Genomic DNA, 17,086 nt, shown 5'->3' with positions numbered 1-17,086 from the left:
GAATCCCCGAGCGCCGCACATTCAGAGGCTTCATTTATGGCACTTGTAAGGCTGTGTTCATGGCAATGGTGAGGCTGCATACATGGCAATGGTGAGGCTGCATTCATGGCAATGGTGAGGCTGCAGATGGGCACTGATTAGGCTGCATTGATGGGTACTGACCCTTATTTTGCTTCACAGTTCTTTATTTAAATTTTTTTTTTCCTGAAACTTTCCTCTTAAAGTGAAGGTGGGTGTTATAAGCCTGTGCGTGTTATAAGCCGATAAATGCGGTATATCCAAATAAAATGCCCAAGCTCATCCCTAGACTCTTAACCACACACAGCCACAAAGGCAAGATAATTCTTGTTGGGCAGTGTATTAGTTAGTTTGCATTTCATATTGATGGTTCAAAGAATGTCGGGAAAAATGGTCGGCCCTCACCCATGTTCACTTCATCAAATCTGGCCCTCTTTGAAAAAAGTTTGGACATCCCTGTTGTAATTGAAACGATAATATTCTGTCTTGTATATCGTATATACTCAAGTATAGGCCGAGTTTTTCAGCACTTTTTTTTGTGCTGAAAATGCCCCCCTCGGCTTATACTCGAGATACCTTTTTCCCGGACTTTGGGGACCCGGTAACGGCCGGCTGTAGTTCCCCTGTCCCCTTGGCACTTATCTAGCCCCAGTTCTCCTCTACAAGTTTGCTGTCTGGGGGACCTACGGCCGGGGAGTACAGATTTTTAAAAGCCGGGCACCCCTTCTATATACTCCCATGTTAAACGTAAGTCTAGTCATGGACACAGTGAGGCATGGGCGCAGTGAGGCATGGACACAGTGAGGCATGCACATGCACACAGTGAGGCATGCAGATGGACACCCTAGGCTTATACTTGAGTCAATAAGTTTTCCCATTTTTTTTGTGGTAAAATTAGGTGCCTCGGCTTATATTCGGGTTGGCTTATACTTCAGTATATACAGTAATTTATATATGTTTTTATTGCTGTCCAACGATAGCGACGATCATGGAAACGATCATTTAAATGAGGAAAATTTGGAGATTGAGGCTTTTGGACTTTAATGGTACTGTAATAATAAGATATACAGTTATATAAAACAAAGTCAGTTTTTATTAACATAGACACATTAAAACATATATTTCATAAGATTATATCTCTGTCTAGTCAATCAAAGGAAAAGGGAATAGAGCTGAGAAAGATGACAATATCAGTTCACGCTTTTTTATTAATGTGCTTGACATGTTTTGCGGGTATTCACTGCTTCTTCAGGAGCTTGTATTGTATAATATGAACAGAGACAGTGTATAAGACTACAAAAATAGAAGAAAGGGGTGTCAAATTAATCATAATACAAACAGGAGCAATAAAGCATCACATTGAATAATCAAGACTATAAAAGGTCAAAAATGTGGCACATTTGTCTTTGTTCATATTATACAATACAAGCTCCTGAAGAAGCGGTGAAAAGAAGCGAAACATGTCGAGCACGTTAATGAAAAAGGTGAACTGATATTGTCATCTTTCTCAGCTCTATTCCCTTTTCATTTGATTGACTAGACAGAGAAATAATTATATGAAATATATGTTTTTAATTTGTCTATGTTAATAAAAACGGACTTTGTTTTATATAACTGTGTATTTTATTATTACAGGACCATTAAAGTCCAAAAGCCTCACTCTCCAGATTTTACACTTTCATAGGATGTAGGTACCTCCCCTTTATTATTATTTACATTTTTTGGCAATCCCATTAAACTGATCATTTAAATGAGTTTATTCTGTCAGTTAGTGGGCAATTTGCTTTCGACCGACTAATAATCGTTCAATCTGCAAACGGACAAAATTCTGTGTACACACTATAAGAAAATCGGGCAAACATTTTCGTCCAAAGAATTTTCATATGATTTTCCTAGTGTGTACACAACTTTCAACAGCCGATTCCGAATTTTCGTACGAAAATTCCGAAGGAACAAACTCCAACATTTTTCTCGTACGGGGACAGAACAAGCGATTTTCGTTTTTAACGTGTACCGTTTTCGTACAAGAAAAACAGAAAAGAAAGACTGCGCATGATCAGAAGCAACCAAAAAAAAAAAAAGCCTTTGTCATATGAGATTTTTTCAGACGAATTTTCGTTCATCGGTTCCGATTTGCTGTGAAACGAGAGAAATCGGACGATCGCTCCCCCGATTTTCTTATAGTGTGTACACCACTTACAGTAAGTGGGATTCATTTCTCATGTAGGCAGAGCACCTGGGGAAGATATAGGGTAATCTTTGTTTTTCTCTGTGTATTGTCAGTTTATATCACAAAATGCTTTATCTCTTCATCATCCTGTAAATGTTGGAGTTAGTTTGCATGCAAGCTCAGGCTCTGTTATATTTTTATCTAACACATTTTACATTTTTTTTTTTTTAAAGCTGAACTCACATTTAGACCAAAATGGTGCAAGACCCATTTTTGGTCCGCACTGAAATCGTATCCGATTCCTGTACCATTTCACAATTTGCAATGTGTGAACCGTCTGCGAATCAGGTGCGATGCGGAAACCCGCACAGGATTTGCAGGGTTTCCCACATCGCAACAGCGTGAACCCATCCTAACATTTAGGGGGTCTTGTCCCACCCCCAGCCTGTGACTGGACATGCCTTGCCTTGCTAGCACATGAGCACTGCAGCACATCTGATTGACTCCTTTTGCCACTTCTTGCTCTCAGTGTGAGCTCTGCTGTAGAAGGATTGCAAGGCACTAATAACAAGTCTACTTCAGGTACTTTCACTGCCTACATTTAAAAGAGAAGTGTAGTTAACACTTTTGGTTGGCTATACTTCTCTTTTGGGTCACAAGAATACAATTACTAATGTATTGCTTTGTCCCAAAGTCAGTTTATATGGGGTCCCATTGCAAGGCAGTTTTTTTCTGCCTAATGGAGGCGTTTTTATTTTCCTCTGATTGTGCTATGAGGCTGCATGACCCCTGACACTCGGTCTGGACAGTGCTGATTGGCCCTGTGCTGATCACATGCACAGTCCCAAGAGAAAAAAAAACTCTCTAGCAATACACACCAAACTGAGCATGTGCAGAGTGCCTCCAAGGCTCTATTCTATCAGCAGACAGATTGGGGACAGTGGAACAGTGAAAGAAGGGGATGATCAGAGAAGACGGGATCAAACAGCCTTTTTACACAATGCAAAGGATTAACCCCTTAGGTTCAGCAGCTAGTATAACAAGCAAGCTTTACTGCATATACAGACTCATTTTACTGTTGTGGGTTTAGTAACACTTTAACATTGCAGTCAAACTCCAGCAAAGTCAGGGAAAAGAAGTGCTGTCACTTGAGTCGCAATAGGACCCACAATGGGAGTAAAGGGCCCTGGGATCAGTGGGAAGGACCTTGTGCCTCAATTGAAGGAAAGGGCCCCTGGGACCATTGGAAATGGCCCCAGTAGTCAAGGGGGCCCTTCATGGTTTCTTGCATTGGGGTCCTGGATGTTCTAGTTATGTCTCTGTCACAGTGGATCTCAAGTACTGTATAGCAAGATAAGTATGCTACTGCCTAAAATGAACAGCTAAAAAACTCTAACAATGACAAGAGGCAGGATATACACTTTTATTTTTGCTCTGTTTCAAGGCTGATCTCACTGGGAACACTGAAAAAGTCTTGAGGCATTTACAAAATTATACATGTGACAACCTGAGAAATAAAAGGTCATCTGCAGTCCAAGTTCAGCAAGTTCAAGTCTATAGAAACTTTTGGTTACCATGATGAAATTACACCATTTCTCTCACTTCCTGTCTTGTCACCAAGAGAAAGAAAAGAGTAGGGAGGGGATACAACCCTATCACTGTTCCATTGGGTGATTGCCCCTCGCTTCCTGTTCTGGTGACACCTTACTGAACCCTGCTGTACACAGGGTCACCATGACATGAAGAATCCAAGCACTCATTCCCACCACAAACGTGAAAGTAGCTGTAAATGTAAATGGGCACTGCATTGACCACCAGCTGGAAACCGGTCATATGCCTCATGAAGGGGTCCTTCGAGGCTCAAAAATAAAAATTTTGTAACTATGATGCGATTGCCAAATAAATCTTTGGGCCTGCTCTGGAGATCCTTAATGGGCTGGTGACATTCTTCTCACAATGACATGAGAGGTAGCAAATCTCACTAATGTTGTATGACTAGTAATAATTATATTTATTAATTATTATTACTAGTCAACTAACAATAGAATTTTTCTATAGCCTATGGGCGAAGCATTTCACTATAAATGTCCGCTCGCGGCGATTGTATGTTTATAGCTGCCTTTTCGAATCTTCATGTCTCTATAATGTTGAATCTTTTCTCTCTATGTCGACTCTTTTCTCTCTATGTCTAATCTTTTCTCTCTATGTCGACTCTTTTCTCTCTATGTCTAATCTTTTCTCTCTATGTCGAATCTTTTCTCTCTATGTCGATTCTTTTCTCTCTATGTCGAATCTTTTCTCTCTATGTCGACTCTTTTCTCTCTATGTCGAATCTTTTCTCTCTATGTCGAATCTTTTCTTTCTATGTCAAATCTTTTCTCTCTATGTCGACTGTTTTCTCTATATGTCAACTCTTTTCTCTCTATGTCGACTCTTTTCTCTCTATGTCGACTCTTTTCTCTCTATGTCGACTCTTTTCTCTCTATGTCGAATCTTTTCTCTCTATGTCGACTCTTTTCTCTCTATGTCGAATCTTTTCTCTCTATGTCGACACTTTTCTCTCTATGTCGACTCTTTTCTCTCTATGTCTAATCTTTTCTCTCTTATGTCGATTCTTTTCTCTCTATGTCTAATCTTTTCTCTCTATGTCGACTCTTTTCTCTCTATGTCGATTCTTTTCTCTCAATGTCGATTCTTTTCTCTCTATGTCTAATCTTTTCTCTCTATGTCTAATCTTTTCTCTCTATGTCTAATCTTTTCTTTCTATGTCGAATCTTTTCTCTCTATGTCGACTCTTTTCTCTCTATGTCTAATCTTTTCTCTCTATGTCGAATCTTTTCTCTCTATGTCGACACTTTTCTCTCTATGTCGACTCTTTTCTCTCTATGTCGACACTTTTCTCTCTATGTCGACTCTTTTCTCTCTATGTCTAATCTTTTCTCTCTATGTCGACTCTTTTCTCTCTATGTCGACACTTTTCTCTCTATGTCGAATCTTTTCTCTCTATGTCGACTCTTTTCTCTCTATGTCTAATCTTTTCTCTCTATGTCGAATCTTTTCTCTCTATGTCAAATCTTTTCTCTCTATGTCGAATCTTTTCTTTCTATGTCAAATCTTTTCTCTCTATGTCGACTCTTTTCTCTCTATGTCGATTCTTTTCTCTCTATGTCTAATCTTTTCTCTCTATGTCGAATTTTCATGTCTCTATAATGTCGAATCTTTTCCCTCTATGTCGAATTTGTTCTCTCTATGTCAAATCTTTTCTCTCTATAGCCTCGTACACACGATCAGTTTTCCAGACAGGAAAACTATGAGGAGAGCTTTTGCCCAGGAAGTTTGGCTGTGTGTATTCTCCTCGCAGTTTTTCCCACAGGAAAACTGCCCAAAAACCGCTGGACAAAAAAAGAGAACCAGTTCTCTTTTTCCCCGCTGGGAAATCCGGCGGACTTTTGCCCGGCGGTTTTTGGCAGTTTTCCTATGGGAAAATCTGCAATGGAGCATACACACGGCCGGGATTCCTGGCCAAAGCTCCATAGCAGTTTTCCTGTCGGGAAAACCGGCCGTGTGTAGGGGAAAGACTGAACCGAGCAGGTTCTCGGCTTTCCCCTCTGGATTTTCTGCCGGAAATCCCGTAAATGTGTACGAGGCATGAACCGAATAATCTTGGACTAATAGAGTTAGGTTAGGCACATTCAACCGCAGGTTCGATAGACACAGATCATTATTGTCACCGTCATGTCGAATCTTCTATCTATATCGAACTGTTGGCGCAATGAAAGAAAATAAAGCATTCTTTATGTCGGATCTTTCGGATTTTGGATTCTGCACGTTCGTTATCGTTTGTAAAAACAAATGCGAAAACCTCTGAAATTCTGACGAAAACGAATGTACATGTCTACAGGATAGACCTCCCCCCTCCCCCCAACATCCCCCTATCTACATGAGCTTATCTCATAGTATGTAAAATATTCATCCACAAGATGACGCCTTTGATATGGAAGCAGCCTGTGCATGAAAAGAGTATTTTCACAGGAAACTTTAGAGGACACATGCTTACGACGACATAGCAAATAGTTCATAAGCAAAATATATACAACAAGACATTATCAGAAGAGCTATTTCCCGCACAACCCCTAAAATGTGGTACATTGTCCATTATCTAGCAAATTCCTTTCCTGTATAACCGTCATCTTATGTGGAGGCTGTTCTGCTGGATGTAGAACTGTGCATAAACCAAGATCACTTACAATATAAGCTAAACATTCCTTACTGAAGAATGCTACTTATGATAAAAGATCCCTGATATGGCTTACTTAGAATTTATTTGTGATTCTAGGTAATTCCAGGTGAACAATTTAGGGCACAAATGAAAGACATATATATTAAACCACTTTCAAAGCGATCCTACGATAATCTAATCGTTACTACACAGCTTTTGAGAGCCGATCACGACAGTTCACTCGAAATTATCCAAAAGGAAACACGTGAAAAAATTTCGTACAATTTTTGTTTAATCAGTACAGTTTTCCTCTGAGAATACAATACATCACTTCCAAATTTGTATTCTGTCGTACCAGAATTTTTGTAACTTTAGTAACCTCTTCATTTTTTGATATGGAGACAAAATGAAAGCGCAATAGGGCCCCCATCATTGGAATTAGTGGGAAAAATCAGTCAGAGGCATAGTGCCCCAACATTGGGTGTCAGTCAGAGGCATAGTGCCCGATTCTTGGGTATCAGTGGGAGGCATAGTGCCCAATAGTTGGTGTCAGTGGGAGGAATAGTGCCCCATCGTTGGGTGTCAGTGGAAGGAATAGTGCCCCACCGTTGGGTGTCAGTGGGAGGATTAGTGCCCTGTAGTTGGTGTCAATGGGAGGAATATTGCCTGATCGTCGGGTATCAGTGAGAGGTATAGTGCCCCATCATTGGGTGTTAGTAAAGAGGAATAGTGCCCCATCCTTGGTGTTGGTGGGAGGTATAGTGTTCCAACCTTTCTATCAATGGAAGCAAGTATGCCCAATCGTTGGGTGTCAGCGGGAGGCATAGTGCCCCATAGTTGGTGTCAGTGGGAGGAATAGTGCCTGATCATCGGGTATCATGGAAGGAATAGTGCCCCATCATTGGGTGTTAGTGAAGAGGAATAGTGCCCCATCCTTGGTGTCGGTGGGAGGTATAGTGTTCCAACCTTTCTATCAATGAATGAAATGATGCCCTATCGTTGGGTGTCAGTGGGAGCAATAGTGCCTCATCATTGGGTCTTACTGGAAGGAATAGTGTCCCATCGTTGGGTGTTAGTGCAGAGTTAAAGTGCCCCATCGTTGGTGTCGTTGGGAGGCATAGTGTTCCAACCTTTCTATCAATGGAAGCAAGTATGTCGCATCATTGGGTGTCAGTGGGAGAAATAGTGCCTCATCGTTGGGTGTTAGTGGGAGGAATAGTGCCGTGTTAGTGGGAGGAATATTCCCCCGTCATTGGGTGTTAGTGCAGAGTTTTAGTGCCTTATCTTTGGTGTCAGTGGGAGGTATAGTGTTCCAACCTTTCTATCAGTGGAAGAAAATATGCCCCATAGTTGGTGTCACTGGGAGGAATAGAGCTCCATCACTGGGGTCAATAGTGCCCCACTGTTGGTGTCAAAGGAAAGAATGATGCTACATTGTTGGTGTCAGTAGGGGAAATAATGCCCTCCATCAATGAAAAATATAGTTCCCCAAGGGCTTGGTAATGGCAAGCAAAGGGCTGGCCCACGGGCTGCAGTTTGGAAAACACTGCTCGATGCCTTGCCCAGACTGTCAACCCCTTGTGTATTGGGATCTTTATGCAGTGATGACACTTTTTCCACATCGTCCAATCAGAGAATGCATTGCAATAATTGGGGTTGAGGTTTGAGGTTTACATGCTCAATTAAGCTTTTACAAAACAGAACCAGAAGCTGATTGGTTTCTATGCAGAGCTGCACCAGATTTTTCACAGTCAAGTTTTGGTAAATCAACCCTATTATGTTGCTCTTTCCACATTGTCCAATCAGAGAATTCTGTAAATATATACAGTACAGACCAAAAGTTTGGACACACCTTCTCATTCAAAGAGTTTTCTTTATTTTCATAACTATGGAAATTGTAGATTCACACTGAAGGCTTCAAAACTATGAATTAACACATGTGGAATTATACATAACAAAAAAGTGTGAAACAACTGAAAATATATTTCATATTCTAGGTTCTTCAAAGTAGCCACCTTTTGCTTTGATTACTGCTTGGCACACTCTTGGCATTCTCTTGATGAGCCTACAAGAGGTAGTCACCTGGCGCAGCACCCCATCACTCTCCTTCTTGATCAAATAGCCCTTACACAGCCTGGAGGTGTGTTTGGGGTCATTGTACTGTTGAAAAATAAATGATGGTCCAACTAAACGCAAACCGGATGGAATAGCATGCCGCTGCAAGATGCTGTGGTAGCCATGCTGGTTCAGTATGCCTTCAATTTTGAATAAATCCCCAACAGTGTCACCAGCAAAGCACCCCCACACCATCACACCTCCTCCTCCATGCTTCACGGTGGGAACCCGGCATGTAGAGTCCATCCGTTCACCTTTTCTGCGTCGCACAAAGACACTGGGGTTGGAACCAAAGATCTCAAGTTTGGACTCATCAGACCAAAGCACAGATTTCCACTGGTCTAATGTCCATTCATTGTGTTCTTTACCCCAAACAAGTCTCTTCTGCTTGTTGCCTTTCTTTAGCAGTGATTTCCTAGCAGATATTCCACCATGAAGGCCTGATTCACACAGTCTCCTCTTAAGGCCCCGTACACACGACCGAACATGTCTGCTGAAACTGATCCGCAGACCAGTTTCAGCGGACATGTTCGGTCGTCTGTACGTCCGACCAGACAATTTTCCGGCGGATCGGACAGGTTTCCAGCGGACAAATGTTTCTTAGCATGCTAAGAAACATGTCCGCTGGAAGCCTGTCCGTCGGACATGTTCAGTCGTCTGTACAGACTCACCGGACATGTCCGCTCGGCCGAAAGCCCTCGCATGCGTCAAAGTGATTCGACACATGCGTGGAAGCATTGACCTTGCAGGGCCGCGCACGTCGCCGCGTCATCATTGCGGCGACGGCGCGGCCACGTCACCGCGTATCGTGTCCGCGCAGATTTCTGTTTGATGGTGTGTAGAACCATCAGACAGAAATCTCTAATGCGGACATGTCCGATGAAAACGGTCCGGCGGACCGGTTTCATCAGACAGTCCGTCCGTGTGTACGAGGCCTAACAGTTCTAGAGATGTGTTTGCTGCAAAAGGTGGCTACTTTGAAGAACCTAGAATATGAAATATATTTTCAGTTGTTTCACACTTTTTTGTTATGTATAATTCCACATGTGTTAATTCATAGTTTTGATGCCTTCAGTGTGAATCTACAATTTTCATAGTCATGAAAATAAAGAAAACTCTTTGGTTGAGAAGGTGTGTCCAAACTTTTGGTCTGTACTGTATATAAAATATTTTTTTACCCTTACATACATTGTAAGAACTTGTAATTGTAACCTATTGCACTGACAAAAATCACTGAGTCACTGTTGTCATCTCTGTTATAAGGCATTCTTTAGCATTGAAGATCAACGCTGTCAAAGCTGGTACCTATGAGTCATTCCCAAACAGGGCACCGAGTCCTGTCATTATGGTTGGCAACGAATGTGTAAGATGTTTGCCAGCTGCCCGAGAGTCAGAGATCATTACACCACTTATATATATACTTCATGTGTATTAGGAACAGTTTTCTCTTCTGTTGAAAGCCTTATCCCACAGAGATGTATGATCAGAGCTTATCATAAAAACGAGAGAAAAATAAAACACATGTCCTACATGAACTGTTAAAAAGTTCTAATCTACTGTACGTGTGTGGTGACAGCTGTTTATGATTATGACGGAGTGTGGGGTTTTACCAGAAAGTGCAATGAAGTGTACCATGTATCCAAAGAATAGGAAGTCCCCGTAGCTGTCGTCTGATTAAATGTCTGTTTCCACTTTGCAGGTAGCGGGGGCTGATATTTCGCTCACCCACATACAGTAGAAAGGCGGCAGCCTACTCAAGACCTCATCACATCGCACCTTGGAGGCAGACAGATGACAGGTAAGTCAGTGCAAGCCAATGTACTGTCATAGCTAATAGTGAGAGGAGTATTTGTGAGTGTGAGTTCTTTATATGGGACATATAGGTATAGCTTCTTACTACATCAAACTCCATTTAACTTACACTCTCCATTAATGCATTTTTATTATCAAATTAGCTGATTTGAAATTACTGATGAAAGAGTTACATTTTTGGGAAACAGTTTAGAATTGTATGCCCTTTCATGCCTAAGCCTATTTCTGACATTTGATGTTTACCCCCAAACATTATGGGCTGGATTCAGATAGAATGGTCTATCTATGTGCCGGCGTAACGTATATCAGATACGTTACGCCGCCGTAAATTTGGGCGCAAGTTCCGTATTCAGAAAGAACTTGCGCCCTAAGTTACGGTGGCGTAACGTATGTGGGCTGGCGTAAGCCCGCCTAATTCAAATGGGGATGTTGTGGGCGTGTTTTATTTAAATTTCACTTGACCCCGCTTATTTTATGTTTTTTGTGAACAGCGTATGCGCCGTTCGTGAAAGAATCCCAGTGCGCATGCTCGAAATTACGCCGCAAAGCCTCATTGGTTTCGACGTGAACGTAACTTATGCAAAGCCCTATTCGCGAACGACTTACGCAAATGACGTAAAATTTTCAAAACTCGGCGCGGGAACGACGTCCATACTTAACATTAGCTACGCCTCATATCGTAGGGGTAATTTTACGCCGGAAAAAGCCTAACGTAAACGACGTAAAAAAACGTTTTTGAATCGGCGTAAATACCTAATTAGCATATTCCTCGCGTAACTATACGGAAGCACCACCTAGCGGCCAGCGTAAATATGCAGCCTAAGATACGACGGTGTAAGACACTTACGCCGGTCGGATCTTAGGAAAATCTATGCGTAACTGATTCTCTGAATCAGGCGCATAGGTACGCCGGCCCGCACTCAGAGATACGACGGCGTATCTGGAGATACGCCGTCGTATCTCGTATCTGAATCCGGCCCTATATATATATATATATATATATATATATATATATATACTAGCAGAGAATCTAGAGAATAAAATGGCGATTGTTGCAATATTTTATGTCGCACAGTATTTGTGCAACGTTCTTTTTGGGTTAAAAGACACTTTCATGAATTTAAAAAAACCAAACAGTAAAGTTAGCCCAATTGTTTTGTATAATGTGAAAGAGGATGTTACGCCGAGTAAATAGATACCAAACATGTCACGCTTTAAAATTGCGCACACTCGTGGAATGGCAACAAACTACGGTACCTAAAAATCTCCATAGGAGACGCTTTAAAAAAAAATTACCAGGTTAGAGTTACAGAGGAGGTCTAGGGCTAGAATTATTGCTCTCGCTCTGACAATCATGGCTATACCTCACATGTGTGATTTGAACACCGTTTACATATGCGGCGTGACTTCCGTATGTGTTTTCTTTGCTGTGCGAGCTCACAGGGACGGGGGCACTTTAAAATTGTATTTTATTTTTTCTTATATTTTCTTTATTTTTTTTACATTGTATTTTAAAAATGTTGATCACTTTTATTGCTTTCTCATGGAATGTAAACATCCCTTCTGACAGTAATAGGTGGTGACAGGTACTCTTTATGGAGGGATCGGTTGTTATCCCTGGAAAGCCAACCGCCCGCTCTAAAAAACGGTACCGGGATGAATTTGGTGTGCGCTGGCATTTGGGTGTCAATGACCTCTGGGCTAAAGCCTAGTCAAAAGATTGTTGTGTCACCATTTGAGAGACATTACCTTATTTCCTGTCTAGCTGACGGTCATCAGAGTGAACAGAAAGTAAGGGAAAATGTCCCCACTTCCTGTCTGTAAGACTGGTGTCAGACAAAACATGAAATGGGGGGAATTCCCCCAATGTGGATACAGGGAGTAATACAGTTTGTCTAGTAGAGGACGGAAGGTTTAGAACCTGTGTCATGGCTTTATGGCAGGCTCTGTCCTTATGTAGGAGGCTTTACAGGGCTATATCACTGAGAGTAATCACTAATACATAGAGAAATAAGGCCCTGGGTGCGGCTCAGTCCCCAAAAATGACATCTCCTAACCAAAGAAATTTCCCATGGGACTTTTGAAAAGCTGCACCAAACACCAACAAATCAACAGTTATATATACAAATGTTGATTTGCATTCACATACAAAAGTTAAAACCATGAGGAAGATGCAATGAAGCATAACAGAACATAGTAAATAATTACATACTGCAATGTATACATATCAAAGTTGGTATCCTGACACTCAACGCGTTTCCTGAAACAAAATTCACTTCTTCAGGAGAAAATTAAGTTTCATTGGGTGTCTGTAGAGAGGCCATATCAGCAATTATATTAATTAAAAAAAAACAATATGACAGAAAGAGAACTGAAATTTTTACAATTAAATATCCAAAAAGGTTCCTTCAGCAAAAATAGCCAAACCAGCAAAGACATAACTCACCCAACAAAATAACAGCTCTAAAAAACTTTAAAATCTCAAGTACTTTCCTGGTAAGGAACAATGAAGTGTACTACAGAGACAGCAAGGGACTCATTCTGCCAGAATCTGTAGAATGGGCAGGAAGTGGGCCACACACGGTGGAGAGAGCCAAAGTATTAATCATAGGAGGGAAGACTGAAAGAAAAACATAAGATAAAGCTAATAAAAGGGCTAAAAAGATGAGCAAATATGTTTTTTGTTTTTTTTGCCAATGGTGAAAGTGGGCGAGTGGAGTCTAAAAGTGGGGCAAATAAGTAAAAAACATAGATGAGCTCCTCAGAGGGGTCAAACGGCAATGCACTAAAAAGAATTCCCAGAAAGTAAAGAGGAGGCCTACACTAGTAGGAGCCCCCAAGAAAAAGAAAAGGAGTATAAAAAGAAGTAAAGGACGTTTTCTTTGGCCATGGAATCACATCTAGCCAGGGTGTTAACAGCTTTGAGCAAGGCCAAAGAAAACAGGGGGGAAAAGAAAGACCCCATATATATATATGTGCACCTGTCAGTGGCAGTGGCGGCTGGTGCTCAACATTTTTAGGTAGGCGCAAACGAAAAAAAAATAAAAAAAACAGCCCCACTGTGCCCATCAAATGCAGCCACTGTGCCAATAATTGTCAACACTGTGCCATGCCATCAAACGCAGCCACTGTGCCATGCCATCAAACGCAACCACTGTGCCATGCCATCAAATGCAGTCGCTATGCCATGCCATCAAACGCAGTCACTGTGCCATCAATTGTCACCACTGTGCCATGCCATCAAACGCAGCCACTGTGCCATCAATTGTCACCACTGTGCCATGCCATTAAACGCAGTCACTGTGCCATGCCATCAAACACAGCCACTGTGCCATCAATTGTCACCACTATGCCATGCCATCAATTGTCACCACTGTGCCATCAATTGTCACCACTGTGCCATCAATTGTCACCACTGTGCCCATTAATTGTCGCCACTGTGCCATCAATTGTTACCACTGTGCCCATCAATTGTTACCACTGTGCCATCAATTGTTATCACTGTGCCATCAATTGTTACCACTGTGCCTATCAATTGTAGCCACTGTGCCCCGCAATTGTCGCCACTGTGCCCTGCAATTGTCGCCACTGTGCCCAGTAAAATGCTGCCACTGTGACCTGTATGTGTCATCAATTGTTACCACTGTGTCCAGCAATTGTAGCCACTGTGCTCCGCAATTGTCGCCACTGTGCTCAGTAAAATGCTGCCACTGTGACCTGTAAAATGCCCCCCCCCCCCCCGCCTGGCACTTACCTTTCTGGGGTCAGCTGTGCTTCTACCGTCCCTCGATGTCTTCTCCCGCCCTCGATGACGCTTCAGCCAATCAGGTTACCGGTAACCAGAACCGGTGAACCTGATTGGCTGAGACGCCTGTCAGTCTTATCCAAGGAACGCAAAGCCGGTACGTCCCGAGGATAAGCATTCAGGAAGCCGACTACAGCCTGACCGCTGGCTCTGATAGGCACTTCCACACAGCCAACCAGCTGCCGTTATTCAGATGGCCGGCGCTTAGCATACGGCCATCTGAATAGTTGGCGGCAGCGGCGAAAATACATAGATTCATGCAATGCATGAATCTATGTATTTCACTGGCTGTGTGAGAGCCAGAGGGGGCGGCGCTCCAGCACCCTCTATGGACAAACCGCCACTGGTCAGTGAACAAACCGCCTAAATGTCATGTGATGGAAAGGGGAAGGGAAAGACAACCCCCCCCCCAAGCCTTACCAAGCACACCACAAATCGAAAGAACACCAGGGTGATGATGGTGACCAAACAATCCAGCGCACATGCGCCAGGCAAGGCAACGCAATGACACAATACATTACAAATTTGCATTTTATAGATGATTACCAGAAACAGTCAATGCAGGTGTTCCTCTTATTAGTATACAGTCCTGTATAACCAGTTTGCAATTGTTTCTCTGTCACCCTGCTAACTCTTTTCCTTTATATTTTTTATTCCAGACCCTCCAAAAACGTTTCAGCGTAGAATGGACTAAATGTTTCTTTTATGGCTCAACACTGATCCATGCAGTGTGTAATTCCATACACCAAGCTTAACACAACTGCCAAGATGAGCATATATCAACAGTACTTGAATGTATCCAAGATTTTGGAACATTATAACTACACCAAGGGGCTACATAAGGACAACCCTTCCCGTTCAGCAATCTCCATCATATTTATCATCATTTGCTGCATCATTATTCTGGAGAATATTCTTGTCCTCATTGCCGTATTGCGCAACAAGAAGTTCCACTCTGCCATGTTCTTCTTTATTGGAAATCTGGCATTTTCGGACCTCCTTACGGGATGCGCCTACATTGCCAACATCTTGCTTTCTGGCAAAATGACCTTCACCTTGACTCCTGTATCATGGTTCATCCGCGAGGGCACGGCTTTCACAACCCTGGCTGCATCTGTCTTTAGTCTGTTAGCCATTGCTATTGAGAGACATGTGGCCATCACAAAGGTCAAGGTCTACAGCAGCGACAGGAACTGCAGGATGATCCTCTTGATTGGAGCTTGCTGGGTTATCTCAATGGTAATTGGTGGCTTACCTATTATTGGCTGGAACTGTATTGGAAACTTGGATGAGTGCTCCTTTGTTTTTCCTTTATATGCCAAAAAGTACATTCTGTTTGTAGTAACTATCTTCACCGCCATACTTTTATCCATTGTTATATTTTATGTCCGTATATATTGCGTGGTTAAATCCAGCCATGCTGAGATAGCAGCACCACAGACTCTTGCCCTCCTAAAAACAGTTACAATAGTTCTTGGAGTCTTTATTATCTGCTGGCTACCTGCCTTCACTATTCTCCTCATGGACGTGTCATGCAAAAGGAAATCCTGCAGCATTCTTTACAAAGCTGACTACTTTTTTGGGTTGGCCACCTTGAATTCGGCACTGAACCCTATAATTTACACTTTGAGGAGCAAAGAAATGAGAAGAGAGTTTCTGAGGGTTCTTTGTTGCTGGAGCTGTTTGCGCAGGAAAAAGACTCCCGACAGGTGTATGCTACATATACGTAGTTCTAGCTCCCTGGAACGCTGCACACAAAAACACTATTTTCCCACTTCACCTATTATAAAGGACTGCAATACATTTGTGTGAGAAAGTTGTCGTTCCGGGGTTTCTGAATATAAACACCTCAACATTCTGATGGCGGGTTGGTTCAAATGACATGACGACCACAAATGTGGTGTCTGGACTTAGGTACCCATCAGAAAGTAGTTGGCCAGGAAGGTATTTCTATGTTGTCTAATTACATTTCCTCATATTTCTGGCTTAACCCTGTTAACCTGCCAGATTTGAGGGCTATGTCCTGTAAAGGGAAAGTTCTCAAAAGTATTCAGCACTCTGGTTTACTTTTGTATACATTACAGAACAATCCAGTATGACAGAAGGCTTAATGTGAAAATTATGTAAGTATTGTGAAGTCCCTATAGGCACTTTATTTAGAGGATATAAAAGTAATTATTCTGTATGTGGTAGAAAAAAAAGGACTCAACACTCCCTAAATGATTTAAGTTAAAAGACATTTAGTATCATGAATTTATATTGTAGTATAAAGTGCCACACAGGAAGGCAATCCTGTTATTATGAAGGTTGCAAAAAATTGCAGAAGCCCACAAGCTGTTAATGTTAAATTGTAAATTTTTCTCATTTGATTTCTGTATAGAAGACTACGGAACAGTATTTCTGGCACATAAATGCAATAGGTAATATGTACTGTTTTCTTCCACAAGAGAAGAGAGTAAATTTGTATCAATTGTATGCTGTTCTTGTCAAGAAGCACTTTTTGGGTATTTATAGAAACAGTGATTCTGGCTGATAACATACTGCACTTACGACAGGGCTGGATAAATCCCAAGAGCCAATATAAAAAGCCACCAAAATGATGATGGACTCAGTTCTAAAAAAGTGGAAGGACCTTCTTCCTGGCTTTGTTAGGAATCATGTACTATATGGCACATTAAGCTTTGTACAGGTATGTTCTTAAGCCTCGTACACACAACCGGTTTTCCTGGCAGGAAAACTGCCAGGAGAGATTTTGGCCGGGAAAACCGGACATGTGTATGCTTCCTTGCAGTTTTCCCAACATGCTCTCTATTTTCCCGTCAGGATTCCCAGCGTTTTTTTCCGCCAGATCTACTACTTACCTATGGGAAACACTGCGAGGCAGTGCCGATGGAGCATACACACAGACGACGGCCGGGATTCCCGGTGTAGTATCACATTCCGCTCC

The 17,086-nt window shown here is 42.0% G+C and overlaps 1 protein-coding gene across 3 annotated transcripts in view; it reads left to right on the top strand.

The window, feature by feature from the left end:
- The window catches only part of S1PR2 (sphingosine-1-phosphate receptor 2), a 101,816-nt gene extending 85,202 nt beyond the window's left edge, over positions 1-16,614 (top strand). For all 3 annotated transcript variants that reach the window (XM_040346402.1, XM_040346400.1, XM_040346401.1), the window contains 2 exons: positions 10,222-10,320; positions 14,799-16,614. In XM_040346402.1, coding sequence (XP_040202336.1) covers positions 14,863-15,951 — 1,089 coding nt within the window. In that variant the 5' untranslated portion in view covers positions 10,222-10,320; positions 14,799-14,862 and the 3' untranslated portion in view covers positions 15,952-16,614. The remainder of the gene's footprint in view (positions 1-10,221; positions 10,321-14,798) is intronic.
- The last annotated feature ends 472 nt before the right edge of the window (positions 16,615-17,086 follow it).

This window comes from Rana temporaria, chromosome 3 (genome assembly GCF_905171775.1).
Source record: "Rana temporaria chromosome 3, aRanTem1.1, whole genome shotgun sequence".
Taxonomy (NCBI): domain Eukaryota; kingdom Metazoa; phylum Chordata; class Amphibia; order Anura; family Ranidae; genus Rana; species Rana temporaria.
The sequence above is the reverse complement of the archived record's forward strand: the minus strand, read 5'-3'. Positions and strand labels throughout refer to the sequence as shown.